This window comes from Leguminivora glycinivorella, chromosome Z (assembly GCF_023078275.1).
Source record: "Leguminivora glycinivorella isolate SPB_JAAS2020 chromosome Z, LegGlyc_1.1, whole genome shotgun sequence".
NCBI classification, from domain to species: Eukaryota; Metazoa; Arthropoda; class Insecta; order Lepidoptera; family Tortricidae; genus Leguminivora; species Leguminivora glycinivorella.
The window spans coordinates 37954851-37977427 of NC_062998.1; the positions used below are offsets into that span (position 1 = coordinate 37954851).

General features: G+C 36.8%; 1 protein-coding gene across 1 annotated transcript in view; it reads right to left on the reverse strand.

The window, feature by feature from the left end:
* Nucleotides 1–22577, reverse strand: part of LOC125240887 (potassium channel subfamily T member 1) — a 126080-nt gene that overhangs the window by 8465 nt on the left and 95038 nt on the right. The window contains exons 7-21 of the mRNA XM_048149036.1: nt 22090–22184; nt 19297–19480; nt 18362–18589; nt 16978–17135; nt 16278–16475; nt 16052–16201; nt 15535–15947; nt 7391–7540; nt 6875–7022; nt 5368–5448; nt 4293–4643; nt 3544–3678; nt 3184–3295; nt 1960–2145; nt 1600–1734 (exon numbers count right to left, since the gene is read on the reverse strand). Of these exons, the coding sequence (XP_048004993.1) occupies nt 1600–1734; nt 1960–2145; nt 3184–3295; nt 3544–3678; nt 4293–4643; nt 5368–5448; nt 6875–7022; nt 7391–7540; nt 15535–15947; nt 16052–16201; nt 16278–16475; nt 16978–17135; nt 18362–18589; nt 19297–19480; nt 22090–22184 (2724 nt within the window). The remainder of the gene's footprint in view (nt 1–1599; nt 1735–1959; nt 2146–3183; nt 3296–3543; nt 3679–4292; nt 4644–5367; nt 5449–6874; nt 7023–7390; nt 7541–15534; nt 15948–16051; nt 16202–16277; nt 16476–16977; nt 17136–18361; nt 18590–19296; nt 19481–22089; nt 22185–22577) is intronic.

The window sequence follows — 22577 nt, forward strand, 5'->3', positions numbered from 1 at the left end:
GAGACACCCCCACTTTTTTATCTTTCTCGTTATTCACTAAACCGCAAGTGGTGACCATGTTTTCTAATAAATAACGCGAACCATAAGCAAAATAAAACAATGCGATACAGGCCAAAAGTGGGGGAATTAGTAATACATCAATATGAACTAACATTATCCCAATGTTTCATCCTTCAGAAAATTAGAAAGGTAACTATGGCGACTCTGCTCTTGCTCTAATAGTAATCACACAGATGGTGCCACAGGTCATTCTTCAGACAGGATACACGCACTATATATGTGTAAATTCAATATGGGTTAAAAAAAATCCAAGGCAGATTTATCGGTATAGTCATTTATTAAAAACTATTTATGTTGCAGTTCATTGTTACCTCGTATTTTAAAAAAAAATTGACCAGTAATATACTGTACACATTTGAAGGATGGAATAAAAAATATAAAAAATTGAAAATTGCAAATTCTCGCTTGTTGTACCACTAGAACTAGCACTAGAAGTAATGGGAATAGACTATAGGTACTCGCATATTTTACAAAATTTGAGAATAAAAAACTATCTAATTGTAGATGTCTAACTAATTGTAAATGTATATGCAACCACAGTTTTCGTGAACGTGATTTATATATCCCATATTTTGGGTACAGTAATGGATTCGCATGCGGTAAGCAAAAGCAAGAAATATTATAGAAGCGTTGCTGACAAGTGTCCTTAATGCGAATAAACGGCCAGGCCAAAAGGCGGTGTTAGGTCAGAACAAAGTCTATCCAGGGTTTGAACGTATCCGTTTCCGACTCCATGCATTAGAGATCTATCTGGTCTTGCTGTGTTAGGTACATGAATTCCATTACTGTTAGTACCTATCCATCTGTACATTTGGATATTGATGCCTGGATTTCAATTTTATACATCTTCAATACAATTTCTTCTATTTTCACTAATATATAAGCATGCAAACGTCTACAACATTTAGAATACTGAGGCGGGATTGCGATCATCGAGTTATGTAGCAATTAATTTAGATGGTTCCTCAGTGAAAACACATTGACGCAATGGGTTCCAGTGTTTAATGCAATTGTATAGGTTCTGGATGATTTTGTTATCTTATTCCGCGTCCGCACAAAGCAACAAGATTTGTCATTAAGGAATAGCAGTTTTGCGATAAACAAAAAAAATTAAGCACGTGTAGTTCATAAGAAAATCAAGTCTCGCGTGAGGAATATAAAGTTATTATGTAAATATTCTAACTAATTACAGACACGTCACAAGTGTTAGGCTGGAGATGTGTGTCAACAAGTTACAATCATGGACAAAAGTGTGACGCTGCCCCGAGAATCAAGATCAAGCCGGAGTAAAACACCCGAAAATACAGTCCAAGGACTCGGACTACTAAAATGCATTCATGTGGTAAGGGTATATAACTGAATATATGAAAAGAAATGTTTCGGGCCAATAGCGTTCAAATAGTATTGGAAAAGAAGGACTGTATTTAAGGAAAGTAAGTCTGAGTGTAGAGGTAACCGACTCACCGATGGACGCGATGGTCGCATTCTCGCCAGGCGTGACCAAAACCAGTTTGACGTAGTCCGTGGCGTCATACTCACGTGGTGAGAGGGATCGGCTAAGCTCGTGTCCTGCGTGCGATAGATCCCGATTGGGATTTCACACGAAGTCGAACACAATTTTTGATATAGCCGACCGTACGTACGAATCCACATATCTTCTTTTGTTATTTTCATCTGTTAGAAGTCCAAGAATGCTTATTTAAATTAATAATTCCCATTTATTACCTTTATCTTAATTATTACGTACAATGACATTCGCTTTTATAAAAAATCATTCGCTTTTGTAAAAATGATGAGGATGAGGTGAATATCGCCCATTATAATGATTTCGCAAACAGCTTAAAATAAGTGTAATTACTATAGTAGCGTAGCGCTCCTTATCGATCTGTTACAACTTACAGAAGTTAAAAATCCTGATCCAGGAGCTTGGTCCACGCCCAGTAGAAGCCGGACGAACGTAATGACGTAGTCTTTGACGAACGCCTGGTAGAGCAAAGTGTCCAGCATGGAGGCGGAGAACACCGAGCCGGCGGCGAACGGCAGCCGGAACATGTATGAAATATGTGAGCCGCGCTCCTTTTCCAGCTGAAACACACACATTCGTTAGGTATCTACATCCACCTAAATATAATACATTTATTGGTGTTCAAATCACTAATAACTATTTTGCAATACAGTAGTTAAACGATACCCAAAACGCACATACGTAATACCTACGAAGTTGTAACATTATGCTAAAACTTGAATAACAAGTAAATAAACTAATTAAGGCCTATTTTAGATTTAAGCGAGATATTAAAGGCTAAGAGTTTTAGTTTCAATGTGCAAGTAAATTTTAATACTAAACGGTGTAACATGACGCAGTGATCGGGGATTTGGATGCCACACTGCGGGATGTCAAGTAGAAACAGTGATATGGATATGCCGTCCGACCTGTGATAATTTTTCTTATGTATGTCTTAGTAGACAAATGATCAGACGGATCGCCTGATGGTTATCATGGTAGCTCATAAACAATGAGGTTACAAGTAACTGGTAGAATAATAAACGCAATCCACGTGTAGGTAATAATATTTATAAAATAAACGATATTGAATAAGCAAATTTAGCAAGTGTTGGTTATGAATGTTATGATATAGGGGAATAGGAATGATTATATAAAAATAATGAAATTGTACAGAAATGTAGGTATTATTTACGTGTAATATTAAAAAAAGTCAAACTTTCTTTGTCACTAAGAAAAATGACTGTTAATTTTCCACTAAAGTATTTATCTATAATAAAGTGAATACGCATATTTTATCGTACGTATAAGTGAATTAAAATGTCGCATTCAAAACATTGACCCGTAATAGCAATAAATTGATAATATAAAGGTAAGTACATAATATTATGATAAAAAAACTGTCGATTTTCTAACCACATTAAGCCTGGAATCCCGCGGCTTATCCATACTAGCATAATGTTTAAGGTCATTCACCCCGTGTGGCATCCAAATCCCCGATCACTGATTACATGAGGAAATCGAAATATTTTAACGATATTAAAATTATTTGGTTTGATCGTGTTTCACACTTAAACCGTGTGTATAGATGGCAAACTTCGTGTGTCATGTAACCTTACCTTTTCCATTTTAGACAAATGCAAGGCGTACTTGTCATGTGCCCTAAATTGCATGAAACGCATATTGGATGACTGTGATAATTCCGTTATCGATTTGATGGATGGAAAAAACCTGAAAAAGAAATATAATACAATAATTGTATTCGTGTCGTTCCGATGACGCGCGTTTAGTTAAATAAAAAATATTTAGGTAGGTAATTAGATGAAAATACGAGCCAAAGCGAGCGGTTCTCCGAATAAATTATATATGTTGTGTATCTATTAATAAAAATAAGATCGTTCGCTATTGCAGAGTTTTCGCTGTGCTTATAGGAATTTGTAAGAAATATCGAGAATAAATACATAGAAGGTTTGTTTTACTTGAACATTGTCTGCACCGCCACTATAGTGTTACAATCTGCCAGGCTGTCTTCTTCTGCAGAGTTGGAGAGTTCCTTGTTCACTACGACTACGTTTTCAGCCAACGTTATTCCTGCTCGGAGCAAGTCGTCGAGGCTGTGAAAATATAAAGTAAGTTACTTACTTGTAATAAATAACTATATAATTCTACAACTACTAATCACATAATACTGTATTAAATACACATACTAAATATTTGTTCTTCTCCGGCACTTTTATAAAACCATGACATGCAGTTTCAGAAAAGTCTATCTACTCTAATCTTCATAATGACCCTAGGATTATAAAGTCACTAAAATGCAACTGGCTAGTAGGCATTCTTTGGCTCTGTAACCACGGTAACGCATTGTTATAATGTTACTGCGCAGGAAAACAGAAACAGTGGGTATTTCAGGAAAGTAATTATAGAAAACTATCAAAAACTAAGTGCATGGTCGTAGAAAAAGTATTGTAGGTATGCAACGGTGTTTAACTGAGTCAAAAATACTCGTGGCATCTTTCTTAACAATTTGAGGCGGAGCTCCAAATACCCACTCCACTCGCCATTTTTGACCTCTTTTAAACGACATTTGCATAAAATACTATTATGAATTTTATCTTGATTTAAGTCATATAATAAGACAGTTTTTAAGAATCGCCTTCTATGTCTGTACTTATACGTTTTCTAAAATAAAAAGGTATATTTGAAATATTGAAATAAAAACACTGACCAATCGATGGATCCAAGCATCCAATAGACCAATGGAAAATAAGATATAGCATCTAAAAATGCAATGTCCGGTCTTCTCTCCAGCAACAATATAATTGGATTTAACGACGTTTTCGATCTAAAATGTGCTCTCAATGGTATTATAAAGTTGTAAATCCCGTTGGAGGCGTAGTCCGCAGCTAGGATGATGGTTTTGTTTTGCCATTGGTATTCCTTAGCGTTTCTGTAGGCGCAGTGCTCGCACACCTGCGCCAGCTGCAGACAGCACAATGGCTTCTTTTCTTTGAGCAAGTAGCACAGTGTCGGACTTACGCCGATAAATGGCGACACGGGGGGAAACCCTTTTACGATCCTGAAAAAACTTATCACGTTGCAATCAAATCGACATTTTCTCATTTTTAATATATGTAAAGTAACCGTTTCGTTTCGGCCGAAAGCTAAGCACAAGTTATAAAAATATGTATCTAATATTTGTTCGTTAATACAAACAAAATAACTATTTACCAAGAGTTAAATGGATTAGGAAAAAATAACTAAGATAGAAATAAATATAGAAAAATAGAATTACAACATTGTTGCATTTCACGCTAATATAAATTTATCTACTTTATAGTTTCGTGACGTTCCTTGTCTAAATGCTAACATCTAACATATAATTTAGGAAATTTCATGCTTATCAAACGATATGTACTTAAGTGCAGTTGGATTGAAGAAAAATACTTAATACCTAACTACGATGCATATTTGGATCTTCATTGGGGGTTTTAATTTTTCCTTATTAATATAAATTTTAAATTAATGATTATATTTAATAAAAAACAATATTTTGCAATGAAGGTAGGTAAGGTAAGGTAAATGTTATTGAAATGCTTAAAAATTTACCATTGTCGGTGTTATTTCTTGCAAATTTGAAAATTAAAGATATATTTTTAAAACTCTGCAAGATAACAGAAATACATAGCAGTCAATTGTTTGTTTGACTGATTGTAATCTTGAAGTGTGATGTCGACGTCGGTCATAGTAAGATGGGTTGAATGAATGGTACGGGCCTCGGGCGGGGGTCGGTGGTCGCTCACCTGGTGAAGTCGTTACGCCAGGCGCTGTGCGGCGTCTCGCTGCCCGCCAGCGACGAGAAGCTGCTAGTGGTGACGTCATCGCTGGAGGCAGAGCGGGACGGGCCGGAGAGGGATATATGCTCGGGGTTTATACACATACACACAATGCACACAATTGCATAAGAAATACTCAACATTCCTAACGGTGTACTAATTTGGCCGTTTTTACAATATAGGTAAAATATTGCGTAGATATAGATTGCAAGTGCGCGAAATACTAAACTAAAAAGTATTGATTTACACTGTGTTTTTTTTTCATAACTGGGAAAATATCACCAATAATTGAGAATCAAGTCAATAAGACACCACAGACTAAACTATAAGTGCTAACATTTCAGTGTTGGATAAGTAGTCTATGACACTAGACAACTATAATATTGCACATTTCATATTGATTTCATCTGAGTAGGTACGTTATTTTATTTAAGTAATACAAACATAGGTACCTATACCGTACTGTCGTGAACTGCGGCAATGTTATCAGGATAAAAAAACACAGTGCTTAGCCAGACAATTACATTATTCAGAAAAGTTAAGTTAAGACCAAAGCTTAAGAAATACCGCGATATATTGTTTTAGGTTTACAAAATATCAATTACTTCTACTGTTATTAACATATCACGTCACCTGCTACCAGTGGCGGTTAGTCAAAACTTCTGCTAGGCAACACTGAGTAAAAAGAAACCTAACATAATGGTAGGTTAGGTACTTTACTAGTACCTAATTAATTTTAGACAAGCCTGTGGGAATCGGTTTGTATGGATCAGCCACTGCTGCCTGCTACTAAAGCGCGTAATTGCGTATGTGTTAGGTAATTCGCGAAACACTTTAACTGCCTAGTGGTCTTGTCTTAGCTTTAGGTACTTGTTTGGCCTGTGTAGGTATAAGTGGTGGGAGTATTACTCAATAAATATTTTTCAGTAGTTAAGAAATTATTTAGAAATAGGTAATACGAGTAAAAACACTATTTAAATGTACTCGTAATAACTACATGAATTAGTGGTGCGGTGAGCAAACAAGTAACTTTGAATATTAAACATTTTACGAAACATTCCTCAGAAGACCATGTAACTAAATGTAATAAGCGATGCCAAAAGATAACGATGAAAGCTAAGCCAAGTACACTTACATGTAAGAACAATGAGGAACACAACGTATTGTGCAGGAGTCATGCAGCTTGCGTGATCCTGTTCGGCTATCTAGTGACTGTACAGGCTAAAACAAGGATGAAAACAACAATACTTCACTGAGTCAATGGATTTTAATAGAAAATGCCACCGTCACACGAATAGAAAATAAAACTAAGCAATGGAGAATCATAGCGTCGTGTGCTGAGAAGTAAGAAATTCAACTATATACGAACATTTTGTAGTGAAAGTATAATAAAATTGAATTGAGAAAAAATGTGTGTTAGGGCGTTTATAGCGTGCATGTAGATGCAAGAAAGCGGGCGCGCGGGGAAGCTTACGCGATCTTCTCGGAGGGCGAGCGCCACGGCACGTCGTCCTCGAGCTCGTCCTCGCTCTCGGCGGCGTCCTCGTCCGCCGCGTCGCACGGGATGCTCAGGCTGCTCGTCACCATGTCCGGCACCGGCAGGATCGACGGCCGCCGGCTCCCTGCCCACACTCATTTTATATATTCATTCTTTAAATACTTAATACCTAACATCTTCAAACTATTTTAAAATATTTTTTTTACTTGAACTTTCACATCAGACTGCAGGTCAGATACTAGGACTTAATTATTACCGAGACAATATCTGATGAGTGCCGATGCGTAAACAAGAGTCGTCCAGGCTTCTTAGCATGTCGTAGGTAGTTGTCTCTAATCGCTCTTCAGTATTAGTGCGACAAAGAGATAGGTATATAACTACGATACGCCGCGGAACTTTGACTCTACGCAGTCAGTCTGTAATCACACAGCTAACTCTTCTGACTTAGCAGAATTAACTTAAGAAGACGGATACTAGAAGCAACAACCGTACCTCTTCGATAATTCAGGGCGTCCGGGCTGAGGAAATTTGTGTTATCCGGCTTGGGCAATAGTAGGTGGCTATCAGTGGCACTATCTGTACCAGGTGAATCTTTCAAACACGTTCTAGAGTCCGATGCAGAGGTGCCTTCTCCATATTTAGCTGTATGTGACAGGGCAAATCATGAACATGCATAAATCTTTCGTACATAAATCATATGAATACCTCACACCTCTTATAATCTTAACCGATTAAGCTTATTTATTTCATCGACATTTCATACGTAGCGAGTGTCATGATACGAGTATGTAGGTCAATGCTGTGTCAAATGAGTCTCGAATATGCGAATAAATGAGTCATTTTAATGTATTGAATGGGTTAGCAGGCATTACAAATCCAGGTCTACTTTGCATAACATTAAAAATATCAAAACCTGCACAATCTATGCCAATAAGTTGTCACAATAAATGTAAACACAGAATAACGACGACTAGATAGGTATGTATCGAGTGCACGAGGCGCATGGTAATATTGCACGCTCGAGCCTGTCCTGGCGGCCAGGCTTCCGCTCTATTTATCTTACATTTTTTATGAGAACAATGCGCCGAGTGATCGATATTTTGTAATAGCTTGGTACGTAGAAGTAGTATATCTACTTCTACGTGTCAGTAGTCATCTTGTGAATATAAACTAACGCTGCGCTTGGGGTTACCAAATGTACTAATAACCCTTAAATGCATGATTTTTTCTTTTACAGCAAAAATAATATATGTGATAGACAATCTATATTTTCTGACTGGGAAAAATATAAAAAAAATATATTTCATATTGATTTTAATACTAAATCAGTTTTAGAAGTTAAATAGGCGAAATCATAAGTAATTGTTTATACAAATATATATTATTGGTAAATTTTATATGAAAAGTTTTACTACTAAGTACTAGAAAGGTACACTATTTGTGCAACTATTAAGTTTTTAATTATTTATTAAATAATAATTAAGTAATAAATGTGATTTTGGATAGCTACATAATTATTGATCAAATATACGATGCATATATACATCATCATGGATTTAAGGGTTAACGGGATATTCGAATTTCGATTTACGAGGGGCGACTAAAAGGTTCTAAGCCTGAGATAGAAAAAAAAAAAGCCACGTGTGTGTCGACCCACGCGTAATGGAAAGCCACATTTTTTAACTTTAAGAACGACGATTCCAAAAATAGTGTTCGCAATTAAAGTGTTATTTTTAAATACCAAATCTACTCGCAATGATGTGCCATACATATGTAGGTAATGTAGTCATAATTTTAGAACAAAACGGGACTTAATCGCGTAAACGAACGCGTAAATGATTTACCACCTGTGGAACTACTGGAAGCAGTGATAAACGCATTTTTTCCGTTGTAGTTTCCTCGCTATAGTGAGGGGAAAAGTTTTGTGTTACATTCGGGTGCAAATGTATTTTACTTCTCGTGTGTTAAAAAACTCGCAAGTTCAGGATTCTATTCTCGAACCACTCGCTTCGCTCGTGGTTCAACTATAGAATCCTTTCACTTGCTCGTTTTTCAATTCCACACTCGGCGTTAAAATACAACTTTGCCCCCTTGTATAACAAATAACTATTTCCTTCCGAGCAAGCATGGTAACACGAGCGCGGGAGTTGCCTCGCAAAAACATAAATGCCTTTTCTATCCTAAGCCAACTTACCGCTTCCCGGCTCCGTCAAGCAGAAAAAAAGTATACACGCTTGGCCAGTAAATAAGGAAGAGCCTCCAATCACAATCATGTTCATCACAAAATATTGTATGCAGTGCACGAAATAAAGCACTAAATAATTAGAAGAAAAATATGGACAGTAGTTATTTTAAACATAATTTATGTTTAATAAAAATAAAATGAATTGACCGTGACCGTGACGTCATTTCGTACTACTTCCATATTAGCAAATCGTTTTGGCAGTTCTAAAAAAGACGTTTTGACGACCGGTCTGGCGCAGTCGGTAGTGACCCTGCCTGCTACGCCGCGGTCCCGGGTTCGAATCCCGGTAAGGGAATTTATTTGTGTGATGAGCACAGATTCCTGAGTCATGGATGTTTTCTATGTATATAAGTATTTATATATTATATATATATCGTTGTCTGAGTACCCACAACACAAGCCTTCTTGAGCTTACCGTGGGCCTCAGTCAATCTGTGTAAGAATGTCTTATAATATTTATAATATTTAAAAATAATCTGATTTGACTAAGTAGTAGGAAACTAAACTAGCCTATTACATGTGTTCTGAGACATGTCTTACTTAAGGGTGAAGTCACATCTATCATCATCGAGCCGCATTTATGTATGAGAAATCGCTCGTTAGTGTGAACATGCGTACGCATGCTTTCAGCTTTCCGATGCGTTCGTTAGCGTCTTAGGACAGTGTCCTAGGTATTAATTTGATCTACTACCTATTATGTTTAAGTGGCCAGTGTTACTAAACGTATATTTATGTAAGCCCGAAGTAGGTACACCACAGGCTTAGAACTTTTCTGCACGCAATGGATACGTGCAAAGTATTGTTTGTTTTTGAATATAACAAAAAAACACACGGTAACCCTTCGCATTCAATTAACTACAAAAACACATGAACATGCAAAACATCACAGACTTACATTTAAATAGACGTCGAATAATTAGCATACTTATTATGCTACGCTAATTTTATTAAACTAAGGAATCACTGATATGTCGATAAGTAATTGAAGATAAACATCTTCCGTTAAGACCTAAAGTAGTCAGTCAGTCTACATAAACGTCGTATGTCCGTGCAGAAAATATATTTTCAAACTTTTTAACCGCTAAAAACAACGTATTGATGTAATTTGACCGGTACTTCGTACGAAATGCATATTCATACGGGTCTCAAATTAGGGGAAGGTTGCGATCATTGGACCAGCGCTTTGATTGGACCACTTAAATATTTCAAAATCTAATCGTGATAGATGGAATCCAGTAAGTAGAGCAGGCTCAAGGGGATGTTCGTTTGCAAAAATAGCGCACCTCATTCTGACTTCAGATATATATTTTATAGATCCCGGACACCATATAAACACATGTTGCCAACCAGTATTGTGGTCCCCATCAAAAATCGCATACAAAGAAAAAATTTTTTCATCAAACCATGCCGTGTGGGGTATCAAATGAATGGGCTTACTGAGTAGTTCACGAATATATAGCATAACATATATTATACTTCCTCTCAGAACTTTTTTGAAAGTTTACTAAAATGCTCGATTTTCGAGTTAACTTTAAACCACTATTGCTTGAGAAGTTATGAATCTATTTTAATCATTATTATTTTAAATAACTAACAATAGTCCATTATATACAAAATAATAGTTAATACAGTCAAAAAGTTGCATGGGGGAGCGAGGGGAGCAATCAAAGATGGCGAGTTTCGATATTTCTCTCGTGGCCAAACGTTGTGTATAACTGTTGTTTTATTATTTTTTCTACTCCTGCTTTTCTCCTCCCACTTTAATCTGTCAATTATATTGTCCCGCAATGAAATTCCACTCAGAAACCGAATTTTAAGAACCATATTGAAACATCGAAACTCGCCATTTTTGATTGCTCCCCCGCTCCTCCATGCAACTTTTTCACTGTACGAACTATTGGTTCGCAAACAATGGACTATTGTTAGTTTTTTATAATAATAATGATTAAAATATATTCATAACTTCTCAAGCAATAGTGGTTTAAAGTTAACTCGAAAATCGAGCATTTTATTTATTTATTTAAACTTTATTGCACAATATAAAAAAGTACAAATGGCGGACTTAATCGAGCATTTTAGTAAACTTTCAAAAAAATTCTTAGAGGAAGTATAATAAATGTTATAGTATGCTATATATTTGTGAACTACTCAGTAAGCCCTTTCATTTGATACCCCACACGGCATGGTTTGATGAAAAATTTTTTTTTCTTTGTATGCGATTTTTGATTGCCGGGGTGCGGGGAAGGGGACCACAAAACTGGTTGGCAACATGTGTTTATATGGTGTCCGGGATCTAAAATATGTATCTGAAGTCAGAATGAGGTGCGCTATTTTTGCAAACGAACATCCCCTTGGAGCCTGCTCTAAAGGTACAAGGTGAGCTTAGGCCTCACCTTGGGCCACCCCCTAACCTCAGACGCGCCTCGCTTCCCGGAAAAGAGTGACGCGTCCAAGTGTGTTTCGAGCTCTGTTGAAGTTAAATTACGCGAAGGAATAAAATCACGAAAGTATAAATACATTGGCAATTGAATTTGTATGTTGATGTATATTGCTAAAACATTTATTAATGAGCAAATTTAAAACAACCGTTTCCAGGCATTTGTTTTCTCTATTTTTTAATATTTTTATTTGTGATGTGATACTTAGTTGCTATCAATGGATCACCTGTGAGTTCTATCATCGGACCGGTCCAATCATGGCAACTTTTTTTTTAATAATTATTTAACCGTGCGCAAATAGACAATACGTAAGAAAAAACTAGTGCATATGAAAAGAATATACACCGTGTTTCCGGTATCACTCAAAACCTCAGACACCCCAACTGATTTTTATTTTTTTAAACGTATCTAGAATGTTCATTTTTTATTTAATCTGATGATTATTATTTGTTTAAATTGAATTTTTAATTTTCTGTGCAGCTCTACTCGGCTTTTAACTCTACACTCAATAAAATAATTGCTAGCTACCATCATAAGCCTTCAAACTGTTTTATTGTGTACGTTACTGCAACGACACAAGGTTTACCAATAGACAGCTATGGCAATGTAAAGCACTTTAACCTGTCTCACAGTAAACTTCAAATTGGACAGGTGACTCAGTAAGCAAATTTAAACCTAAAATTCAAAATGACAAGGTTGTAATTAGGTACGAGTTCAGTTTGTTATGACTTATGATAAACTTTAAATTTAAACAGACGCACAACGTCTATTTCGTAGCAGAAAAAAAATCGTCCAAGTAACCAGCCAGTATTAATACCCTTAAATACTGAAAAGGTATACAATCTCTAACAATATGATATGCACAATGTTGTATTACGAATTTGTAGAATGGGCACGTAAACAATAACTAATAATACAAATTAAAACAAAAAATATTACCCCCATCAAGATATACCTCAATCGATTCTACTCTCGATTCTGAACAAACAGTTTTCAGGTTATTAGTGTTAAGTGAAACACGGTGTATATATTTTTAATTATAAAATTTGTATAAAAAATATTTTATTAAAAAATATTTTTTGTCGATTTCCATAAGTTTCCTTGATTGGACCATTGGTATAAATTTCCTAAGTCCATTAATGGCGACTTTGTGGTCCAATGAAGGCGACTCTGGTCCAAAGAAGGCAACAGCTTATGAAAACCTTTTCACGATTTTTCTCTAAATTTATTATACTTTTTTTTATTGTGAATAAGCTAATTCATAAATAGATGTCAAGAATTAGAACTTCTCAAACCAGTTTTATTTTTTGACATAAAATTTATGAATTATAGAGCAGCGAAGTTAAGTGGTCCAATGATAGCAACCTTCCCCTAATCTTAATATATCATGCCGGGTTTTAGCGGTTATAAAGTTAATGTTTGATACTTATTCACTTAATCCACGCTTCTTGTCTGCGTTTTTGTTGCAGGGAAACGATAAGTTTATTTGATAGTATTTTGTCTGTATTTATCATCGATCGGGAACATTTTACTGTTTATAAAGTCGCTCGAAATTAGCTGCCGTCAATTTTTTTTTAACTTAGTCATCAACATTCATGGTACATATACTCGATTGTCTGGTGCTTATTTTGTGCAAATATAATAATAATAAAAACGAGTATTTCCCTTATAAATAGGACAGTTTTTTTTCGTACCAGACTGTTGTCGCGTTTACGTGACTTAATTCGTTGTGCTAAATGATTAATTATGAAGAACGCAATTTAACGATTACATTGAATAAGATTCAGTGTATTATCAATTTATCACGTTTTCCAAAGATGAAATAAGAAATCTGAATTTATTTATCTAACATTTAAGGCTAACAGAAAGAGATAACATTGACTACATCTTTGAAAAGCTTGGCCTTGAGCTAGCAGCATACTTAACAAATTTATACTACACTGGAACGGGGTTGGGTCTACGAGTATTTGCACGAATTACAGGGAGCATCAGAAGTCGTTTCATTAAATTATGTGCCAGTCTCTAAAAACTTCATTAACTTAAAACACGTAAACAGACATGGTTTACAGAACTCCAGGTATATAGTTGGTGCGTTGGTCCATCCACAACTATTACTTTAACTGTCGCTGACCGCCCTCTCTAAACCACACGGTGCTATTGCTACCACGCCCAAGATAGTAAAAATTCCGTTAAGTATGCATATCGATCTTTTAATCAACTGACACTCGAACGGACGACTAAATATTCTATAAAACGTGTGGTATAAAGCCTTTCTTGGCATGCAGTAGAACATATCTCAGACTGACGTGTTAGGCTACATCAAACCAGTGTGCTAGGCCTTCTGGTAATAGGCTGCTGGTGATTGTTCTACTGACACAGAGGTCTCTTCGACTAAACATTGGGATGCTATCAAAAAGTAACATTTTAAATCTGATACAAGCAACACATTTTTAAACGAATCAATGTGAAACATTCTGGAATGTAGAGTCGTAAGTCTTGATTAGATATTTGCCAGTATGATTATATTAACACCTCGCATTTGTGTGGCTCAACTAAAAATACGTTTTCACATTATCCGATCCGATATCGGATGTAAGTAATAAATGTATAAAAAATAAATATGTCAGAGTTTAAGCCGCCATTTTTGATTTTTTGCCTTTGAAATCCTTCCGACATCCGATATCGGATTGGATAATGTGAAAACGCACTACGATTAACCGCATAATGTGTGGCATAATAGTTAAGATACAAGTGTGAAAAGTAACTCGCAACGAGTCGTGATAAATTAAAAGTCTTATAACAATCGAAATGAGGGAACAATTACTATATCTATGTCAAATTAAAGGCCCTTATTTACCAACATATTGTCGCAGGGGTTATCAATAAAGGCAGTAAAAGCACTTCTTTTGCTCGTATTTTAAATTATCACCAGTCGTTTCATTTTCGTACTTCTTGCACTTATATAATCTTGCACGTAAATAGCTAATCATACTCGAATTCTGATTATTCAACTCGAATGTTTATCAACTTCAAAGTTGTTAAATGTTTACAGTTACACTTTAGAAGTTACATATTATAATGAGCGAAATACGGACATCTTGTTCCAATGGACATGGACATGTTATTCCAATATCATAAATGAAAGGAGCATAGCGTTATACGGCAGCGAAACGTGGACGATGCTGCAACAAGACAGAAAACGCCTTGAAGCTTTTGAAATGTGGTGCTGGCGGCGGATGGAGAAAATAAGTTGGACAGAGAAAGTAACAAACGAAGAAGTCTTAAACAGAGTGAAAGAAAAGAGGTGTATTTAAGAACTGTTGAATGCAGAAGAGGAAATATGTTGGGACACCTGTTACGACACGACGAATTCATCAAGATCATCATAGAAGGGAAAGTAGAAGGAAGAAGAAAGAGAGGAAGGCCAAGGAGGGCATACATGGACCAAGTGAAAGAGAAAGTGAATGTCGTGTCGTATCAGGCTGTCAAAGAAAAAGCCCAGGAAAGATATAGCTGGAGATTGCTTCACCGACAAGAGCCCAGCTCTTAAATTTCTGATGATGAAATGAAATGAAATACGAAGCGATATAGATATTGGTTTCCCTTTGTCGTTTATGAAAATAATATTAGGTTTGATAAATCATTTCGATGTTGTATATTATCTCCATTTGGCAGAAAAATAATCGTGTTTCGCACAGTCAATCTGGTATACCGGTTCATTCCAGAAGGTTTACATTATTCAAAGCCGTCAAGTGCCGAGTGCACCCCACACACTATTCCAAACACGTGCGATGTACGATGTTAACATTAAAATCTTGTTCGGAACATTATATTCATTAGCATAGAGCAATTTAAGCAAATGCATTATAAAGTGGATCGAATACACGTGTTGATAGATGATTGGCGAAGCTGTATTCGATCTACTTCGGGTGTTATCCAACTGTGACACTCACAGCCAGCGACAGTTAACTTAGCGGATGATACAGTATTAGCTTGGTTGATGCGTGATGGCGATGCGTTTGGTGTGGAACTCGCGGGAGCTTGGAGAATCACTTGTGGGAGTTCGTATTGAGCGACGTTACTACCGTCAGTGTTTTTCTGCTGGCCACAGCCCTCCTCCGGATCGCCTGCCTTCTTGTCGTTCGAAAGCAGACTACATGCGGTTTGGTCTTTTGGTATTGTAGGTTTGTTTTCGATCTGTTTCTCTGATATAACAAAGGCGGAATTTTCTTCTTTCGTGATACTCATATAATAACAGGTGTCACTACTTTTCATGATATGACGAGGACCGGGGTTTAAAAGTATCGTCTCTTCATAAAATTCTGGTAATTCCGCAGGACGTACCCCCACTAAGGCCACACCGTACCTTGAAAACACGAAAATATACTCTTTTATTTTCTTACACTTAGGCTGAAATATAGTGAATTGATTTTATATGTCTTCGCTAGGAATAATATATAAATTGCATACTTTCTGTGAGAATGAAAACTTGCGTATGTAAAACTTTTCCCTTCGTATTCTCCAAAAAATCGACTGTCTCCCAAGACTATGTGATATATCTCATTTCCGGAACATTTCCCGTACAGTCGATGCCATTCCTCCGGGGACTGCTGGCCTTCCCTGTTTGAGAAGTATTAGTATTAATATTAATCAGTGTTTACATTGAAAGTAATAGAAAACGTAGCGAACTACTCACTGCCCCCGGCTAGTGTGCAGCAGCAGCGTGACGAGCGTGGACGCTCCGGGACACGTGCAGTTGTTGGCCAATAGCGCATACTTGAATTCGTCTTCGCATACTACGAATTCAGCGAATTTAACATGTAATTTGTTCTCCGGTCTAAATATTTGCACGTACTGAGGAACATCCGGTGCAAAATCTTTAACCGCCCATGACCTGTAGAAGTAAGCAAAAAGGCCGAACTGTTTATTTGCTGACTCTTTGATTTATTTATTTCGATACTAGCACGCACACATACTCGTAACTAAACAGCACGAAATCATGTTAATTCGTGTTACGTTTACTTGATGCCGGTAACATTTTTGTATCTACTTGTGTAAACTGTTCATACTGTTTAAATGTGTAGGAGAAAACTGCATTAACTCGTTAATACGTTAATTAACGAAGTTAACATTTCGATTAACGGATTAACTTTTGTTAACTCTAAAAATTGCGGACTCGTTAACCCTTAGTCCGTTAATCGTTAATTTAGCAGGGCAGTGCCGCAAAAAACACGCTACTATGTTGTGTTTGTGTTCTTTTATAGTAATATAATACATTATAGTGGACCAGTAAAAATATTTTTTTGTGACGGATTATCGATTATCATGACTATGTGTGTTCCATGGACCATGACGTCCATGACTCCAATGGCTAAACTTCCTTTCAAAATGGGTACCTTAGTATTGTGTGTTCGTCGGCGGCAGTCTTGTCGGCATAGTTCCTGGCCGCTAGCACAAAGCATGCTTCGGCTTCGTTCATGCGTGCTCGTATTAGGTCAGTGTCCTTAAGACACGAACCTTGTATGTAAATGACGCGTTGAGCCCAAATTGGCACCTGTAAAAGTGCAATTAAACATAAGCAATTAATTTTGTACCAGAGATGTCAACAAACGATTTATCTCTGAGCTTTTAAGCACATAAGCTTTACAGCAAGCTGTTGCTGTCAGTAGGTACCCTCTACTAAACTAACTAACCACTATTCAATTTTGCTCCCAAATTTAACCGATACTTATTTTTATTAAGTACAAATTCAACACCAATTGTGTACCGTCAAATGGGATGAGAAGGGATCTTCAGATGCTACTTTGATTTTCTAGCTTAGTTGGCCTAAGAGTGAATCTATTTTCATCACACTCGTACACTAAATGTTGCACTTGAGTTATAGAAAAACCATTCTCCCAAGCTACGAATTTTCTAGTACCTTACTTAACAGATTACTTGCATTATATTCAACGTGGAATCTCTAGAAGTAAGCGCTTGGCCGGGCTGGCGGAGCAGGGAGGAGCATTCAGAAAAGCAGCAATAAGCACGAGCGGAGGGCAGGACTGGGACGGACGGCAGATTATGGCAAGCTTATCCAGAATCCACAATCCAAAACTTTATCGCATTCATTTTCCCAACCAATCCATACCGGGGTGAGATGGATTTCCCATTACTTTGTTTCTATAATTAAAATTAGAATCCTGGTAGGTACTAATTAAGTGGATTAAATGGTTTGTCCTTGTCCCTTCTTACCTAATTTTACGGTTCAAAATAATACAAAATTCCGATTGATTTAGGTATTTATTTCAATTTACATACTATATAAATCAATTAATATCGTGTAATTATGGAAATTTAAGCACTATATGACCCATTTGACATTATTTGAGACTTTTATGTCAGTGCCATTTTACATTCACTTGAGCAAAATAGCGAACTTCATAATATGTATATTTAATAAATTTTCATGATTTTATATACGTAGATCGCGAGTTGGACCATACATCTATTGAAAACCATTCCTACTGTTAAATATGTTAACGATGTGTTATTTAAAAATATTAGTGTGTTCAATAAATATACATACATACCTAATATGGAACAGATATAAAAAGTTCCCCTAACTCAACTAGTCTTAAAATATCTACCTAATTATACTCGTTAAACCTACTCATCCCTAAGCATTGGGTCAGCAGAAATTAGGCTAAATGTATTCCTGGCCGTCGCGAGCTCTGCAACTATTTTGAATTTACATAGATTATTAACTACCTAAGCAATTAAAGTTAGGACGCGTTTTACCTGCAAAATCATTCTCATCGTTGTATCTAATTCCATCGGTGATAGTAAAACGACGTAGTAATCTTGAAGCAATGGATGGGCATAGAATTCATTTAGGAAATCCATGATAGTGTCAGCGTGGAGTGTTGTTGAACAGACTACAACGTGTTTCTCGGACTGGGCACGGTGGGAGGAATAAGAACCGCCTAGTTTTTGCCTCTCCATCCAAGTGAATGCGAGTTGCTCGAACTGAAAATATCAATTGAAGATCTCATGGTTATTCAAAACAGCCACGGGACTGACGGGTCGGTATCCATCCAGACACGCGGTAGCGCGTCAAGCCAAGTTCAAGTTTTGGTATTTCACGAAAACAGGTGTATCTTAGAGCCTTATCACACTTGCGATTTGCGGGAGAGTTGAGAAAGCGAAGCGAACGCGCAGCGATTTCACCGCGAGTGCGCAACGAGCTCGCCGCGAGTGCGCAGCGAGTTCGCTTCGTTTTCAACTCGCTCGCAAATCGCAAAAGTGATAAGGCCCTTACGACATACTCGTGCGTAGATATAGAGATCTGCTAGCTCATATTGACGTGCGATTTGTATCTAATATTTTACTTAGTTAATAAAGTAGATGTAAAGATAATTCAATTTTAGGCACGCAAGTTATCCTCAACCGTCTGGTTGGAGTAAATTTAGATGATCGTCATTTACACTTTCCTTAGATAAACTGAATTAGTTTAGTCTTCAAAACACGCGCAATTGTTACGGCAATTAGCTGCGAGGTTAAAGATTAATATCGAACGTGTAACTTTCGCATGATGCCCTCAGAGGGCATTGTCGTCTAAACATCGGTATATTGTGCGGACATATATATATATATATATATATACCGATGTTTAGACGACATGGTTGTAATAAGCTTAAGTAAATTGATGTGTGCGATGACACGACACGACATACCTGCGTGGGCAGCACGACGAGCGCGACGCCGATCATGATCACCATGTAAAGTTGCGAGGGCCAGATGTCGGGCACGAAGTCGCCGTACCCCACCGTGGAGAAGGTCACCACCACGAAGTAGGTGGCTTGGAAGAGGTTCAGGTGGCGGTGCCCCGCCCTCTGGAAGTGCTGGATGCCACATACGCTGTGAAAGGATCAATGTACTCCATTTTAATGTGCCCATTTCTCGTAGTTCGCAATCCAATTAAGTCATGGTCTTTACTAGAGATGGGCCGAATATGGACTTTGCCGAATACGAATATTCGGCTGAACATTCGGTTCAGCTCTTACCGAACCGAACATTCGGCCGAATATTCGGTTACGCCATATTTTTAAAGGTAATGAAAGATTAAAACTATTAAATGATTGATAATGGTTATACATACTACAACTATGTTCTTAATATGATTTAGTGGATAACTAAAACTTAGTTAAAACAACTCCGTTTCCTGCGCCGTTTGTACTGTATGCCTACCATCTCCAATTCTCCCTCAATTGCTCAAAGGTTAACTGGAAGAGATCCCTTAAAGGGATAAGTTCGCCTTTGTACTTATAATAAGCTCTTTTTCCTGTGTGTTGTATTATTTTCTGGTACAATAAAGTGTTTTACTACTACTACTACTACAACTCTGAACTCTTCTCAACTCTTAAACTACGGTTTTTTAACTTTTTTTACAAAACAATTGTGTTTATATTTTGACGCATTTTTAGTAGTTCCTTAGAAAGCTACAAATAGGAGCTTATTATCCAATGGAATACGTAAGATCTTCATTAGTTATTTACTTTGTTTATTCGTTAAATATTCGGCAATGCAACCGAATTATTCGGCCGAATACGAACATTGAAAAACTTGCCGAATATGCCGAATACCGATAACTAACCGAATATTCGGCCCATTTCTAGTCTTTACACAAAAAATTACATTGCTGTGCATTTGTGGAACCAAATTCTTGTCACTTAGTTATAATAAGGGAAAGTATATTTACAGCTGCAAAAGCTTTTCAAGCAATCTTCGTTCTTCATAAAAGCCCTAAAACGTGAATTGGTGAACCCTTAAAAGGTTGCATAAATGAATTTATTACTCTATGTATATTTGAAACAACATCGCATCCACCAATATCAGCCCGATATTTTCTTGTTGGTTATATTTAAGCAACATGGATTACCTACATACATGTCGTAATACTTTGTTTACTTTGTTACAGTTAATCAATAATGTCTGTTAATAGTCTACTGAATAACTACACGGTACATAATAAATTTGTAAAAAAATGTAAGCTGGCCCGAAATAATGTACTTCAGGTTCCAAGCAATGTAAAAAAAATACCGTAATTACAGTAATCAATCACTAACTAATAATAATCAGTAATCAGTAACTTTCGATTTTTCGGTGTCCAATTTAACCAACTTTCATAACGTAAATAATGGTTTGACGGTAGTCGCATTAAATCAATTGATAGGTAGGTTAGTTGTATATGTTCGTTAGGTTGCCGGATATGCTCATGAGCCCAGAGCAAACGGTCCAGAAACGGGAGGGAACGACACAAGGATTTGACTTTTCAGAATAGTCAAAAATTAATAGATATTGAATTATGAAACTTATGAAATAACAAATACGAGTATAAACGATATATATATACATATATATTTATCGGAATTTTAAACCTCATCTGCATAAGCTCATGTTTGGGGTTTTCGTATTATAATATAGTTCTAGACATCTAGAGCTTACGACATGCAATACTTCTAATACTTCTGAAGACGCTAAAAAAGCGAATTTGTGTCTGACAACCTTTCATGACTTGGTTAACAAATTGGAAGTATTTTCTCGAGCTTTACGGATTTGATTGAAAGAGAGATAGCGGATATTAACGTTTGGCTTCCGACCTACACTCAGCATAAATATTAGTAGCGGATGAAACAACGCATCAATCGTATCAGATATCCTGAATAACTTTTCTAAATAAATATATACATAAATTTACTGTACTGTACTGTACAGTTGCGGTCAGAAATGTCAAAGTTTAATTATTTGTTTCTATGTATAGACACACATCTCTTTTTATACAGCGGTTACAGAATGATAGGTATAAAAATCCTTTCTCCGGGTTTTGCTATAGCTACGATTTAGTTAGCAATCATATTTGTCCTGTAGAACCTAGACGTTCTGCTAATGGCACTAATTAATAAATAATCATTCGCCGCAACGGGTAGAATAATAGTGCTTGAACCATTTTTAACGAACAATTACTTGAATCGTAAAATGCCGGCTGAATTCATTAAAACATATAGTTATCAGCATTTAGGTCAAGGCTCGTAACATCGTACGTTTGTAACAATTATGAAAAGCCGGAGAAATGCGAGTATAACTCGCGATATAAGTATTCCAATTTGTGACAAGAGGAGTTAGTACTGATTAGTGGTAATCGAGAACGTACGAACGAACGTTTGTATGAAACGAAGTTGTCGACATTCGGCTGCCTGGATTTGGCCCTATGTAGATGTCAATCTGTGTAAAATAATTTAAAATATTGCTTGCGTGTTGGCGCGACAGAGCCAGACTACCTTTCCCGGCGTTTCGTTTTTGTTTCGCGTCGCAGAAATGCCATTCGGCTACGGCACCTGAGGTCGCGAGTAGGTACATATGTGTCAGTAGCTACATATTTGCAGCGTTTGAGGTTTAAACTGACGCCTACTATAGCAGGAGTGTTTCTATTTGTTTAGTTCGGTGTAACATTATTTGATTCTCCTTACCTTGTGAAAACGAGGCACAATAGTGTTACACAAAGGATCATCAGTTGTTGTGAAAGAGCGGATTGAGATTTTTGCATCGCTCGATGAAGATCATTCTGCAACGTAAAGAATACATATTTGAGATTTATTCTTAGTTTAGTTTAACTTAGGTGGGTAGGTACATGTTTCTTAGTGTATAATTTACTCAGGCCTCGTTTGTTTTGGCTAGTTGTTTGCCGTTGTGAGCTCGCCGTGCGTCGTGGGTCAGAGCGGCCTCATTCGAACATTTCCCAAACCGACGCCGACCCGACGGGCCGCTGCGCGCCGTCCGTCGCGTGGCAGAACGACCGGGCCCTTAAAAACCTGCGCGTCATATTTGACTCTGATTTTAGAATAGCATGATAGTCTAAAGATTGTAATGACCCGAATACACATAATACATAAATAAATATTTTTATAATTTAATATTTATAAATACGTATTTTCCTTCATTTTATTTTCTTCTTAAA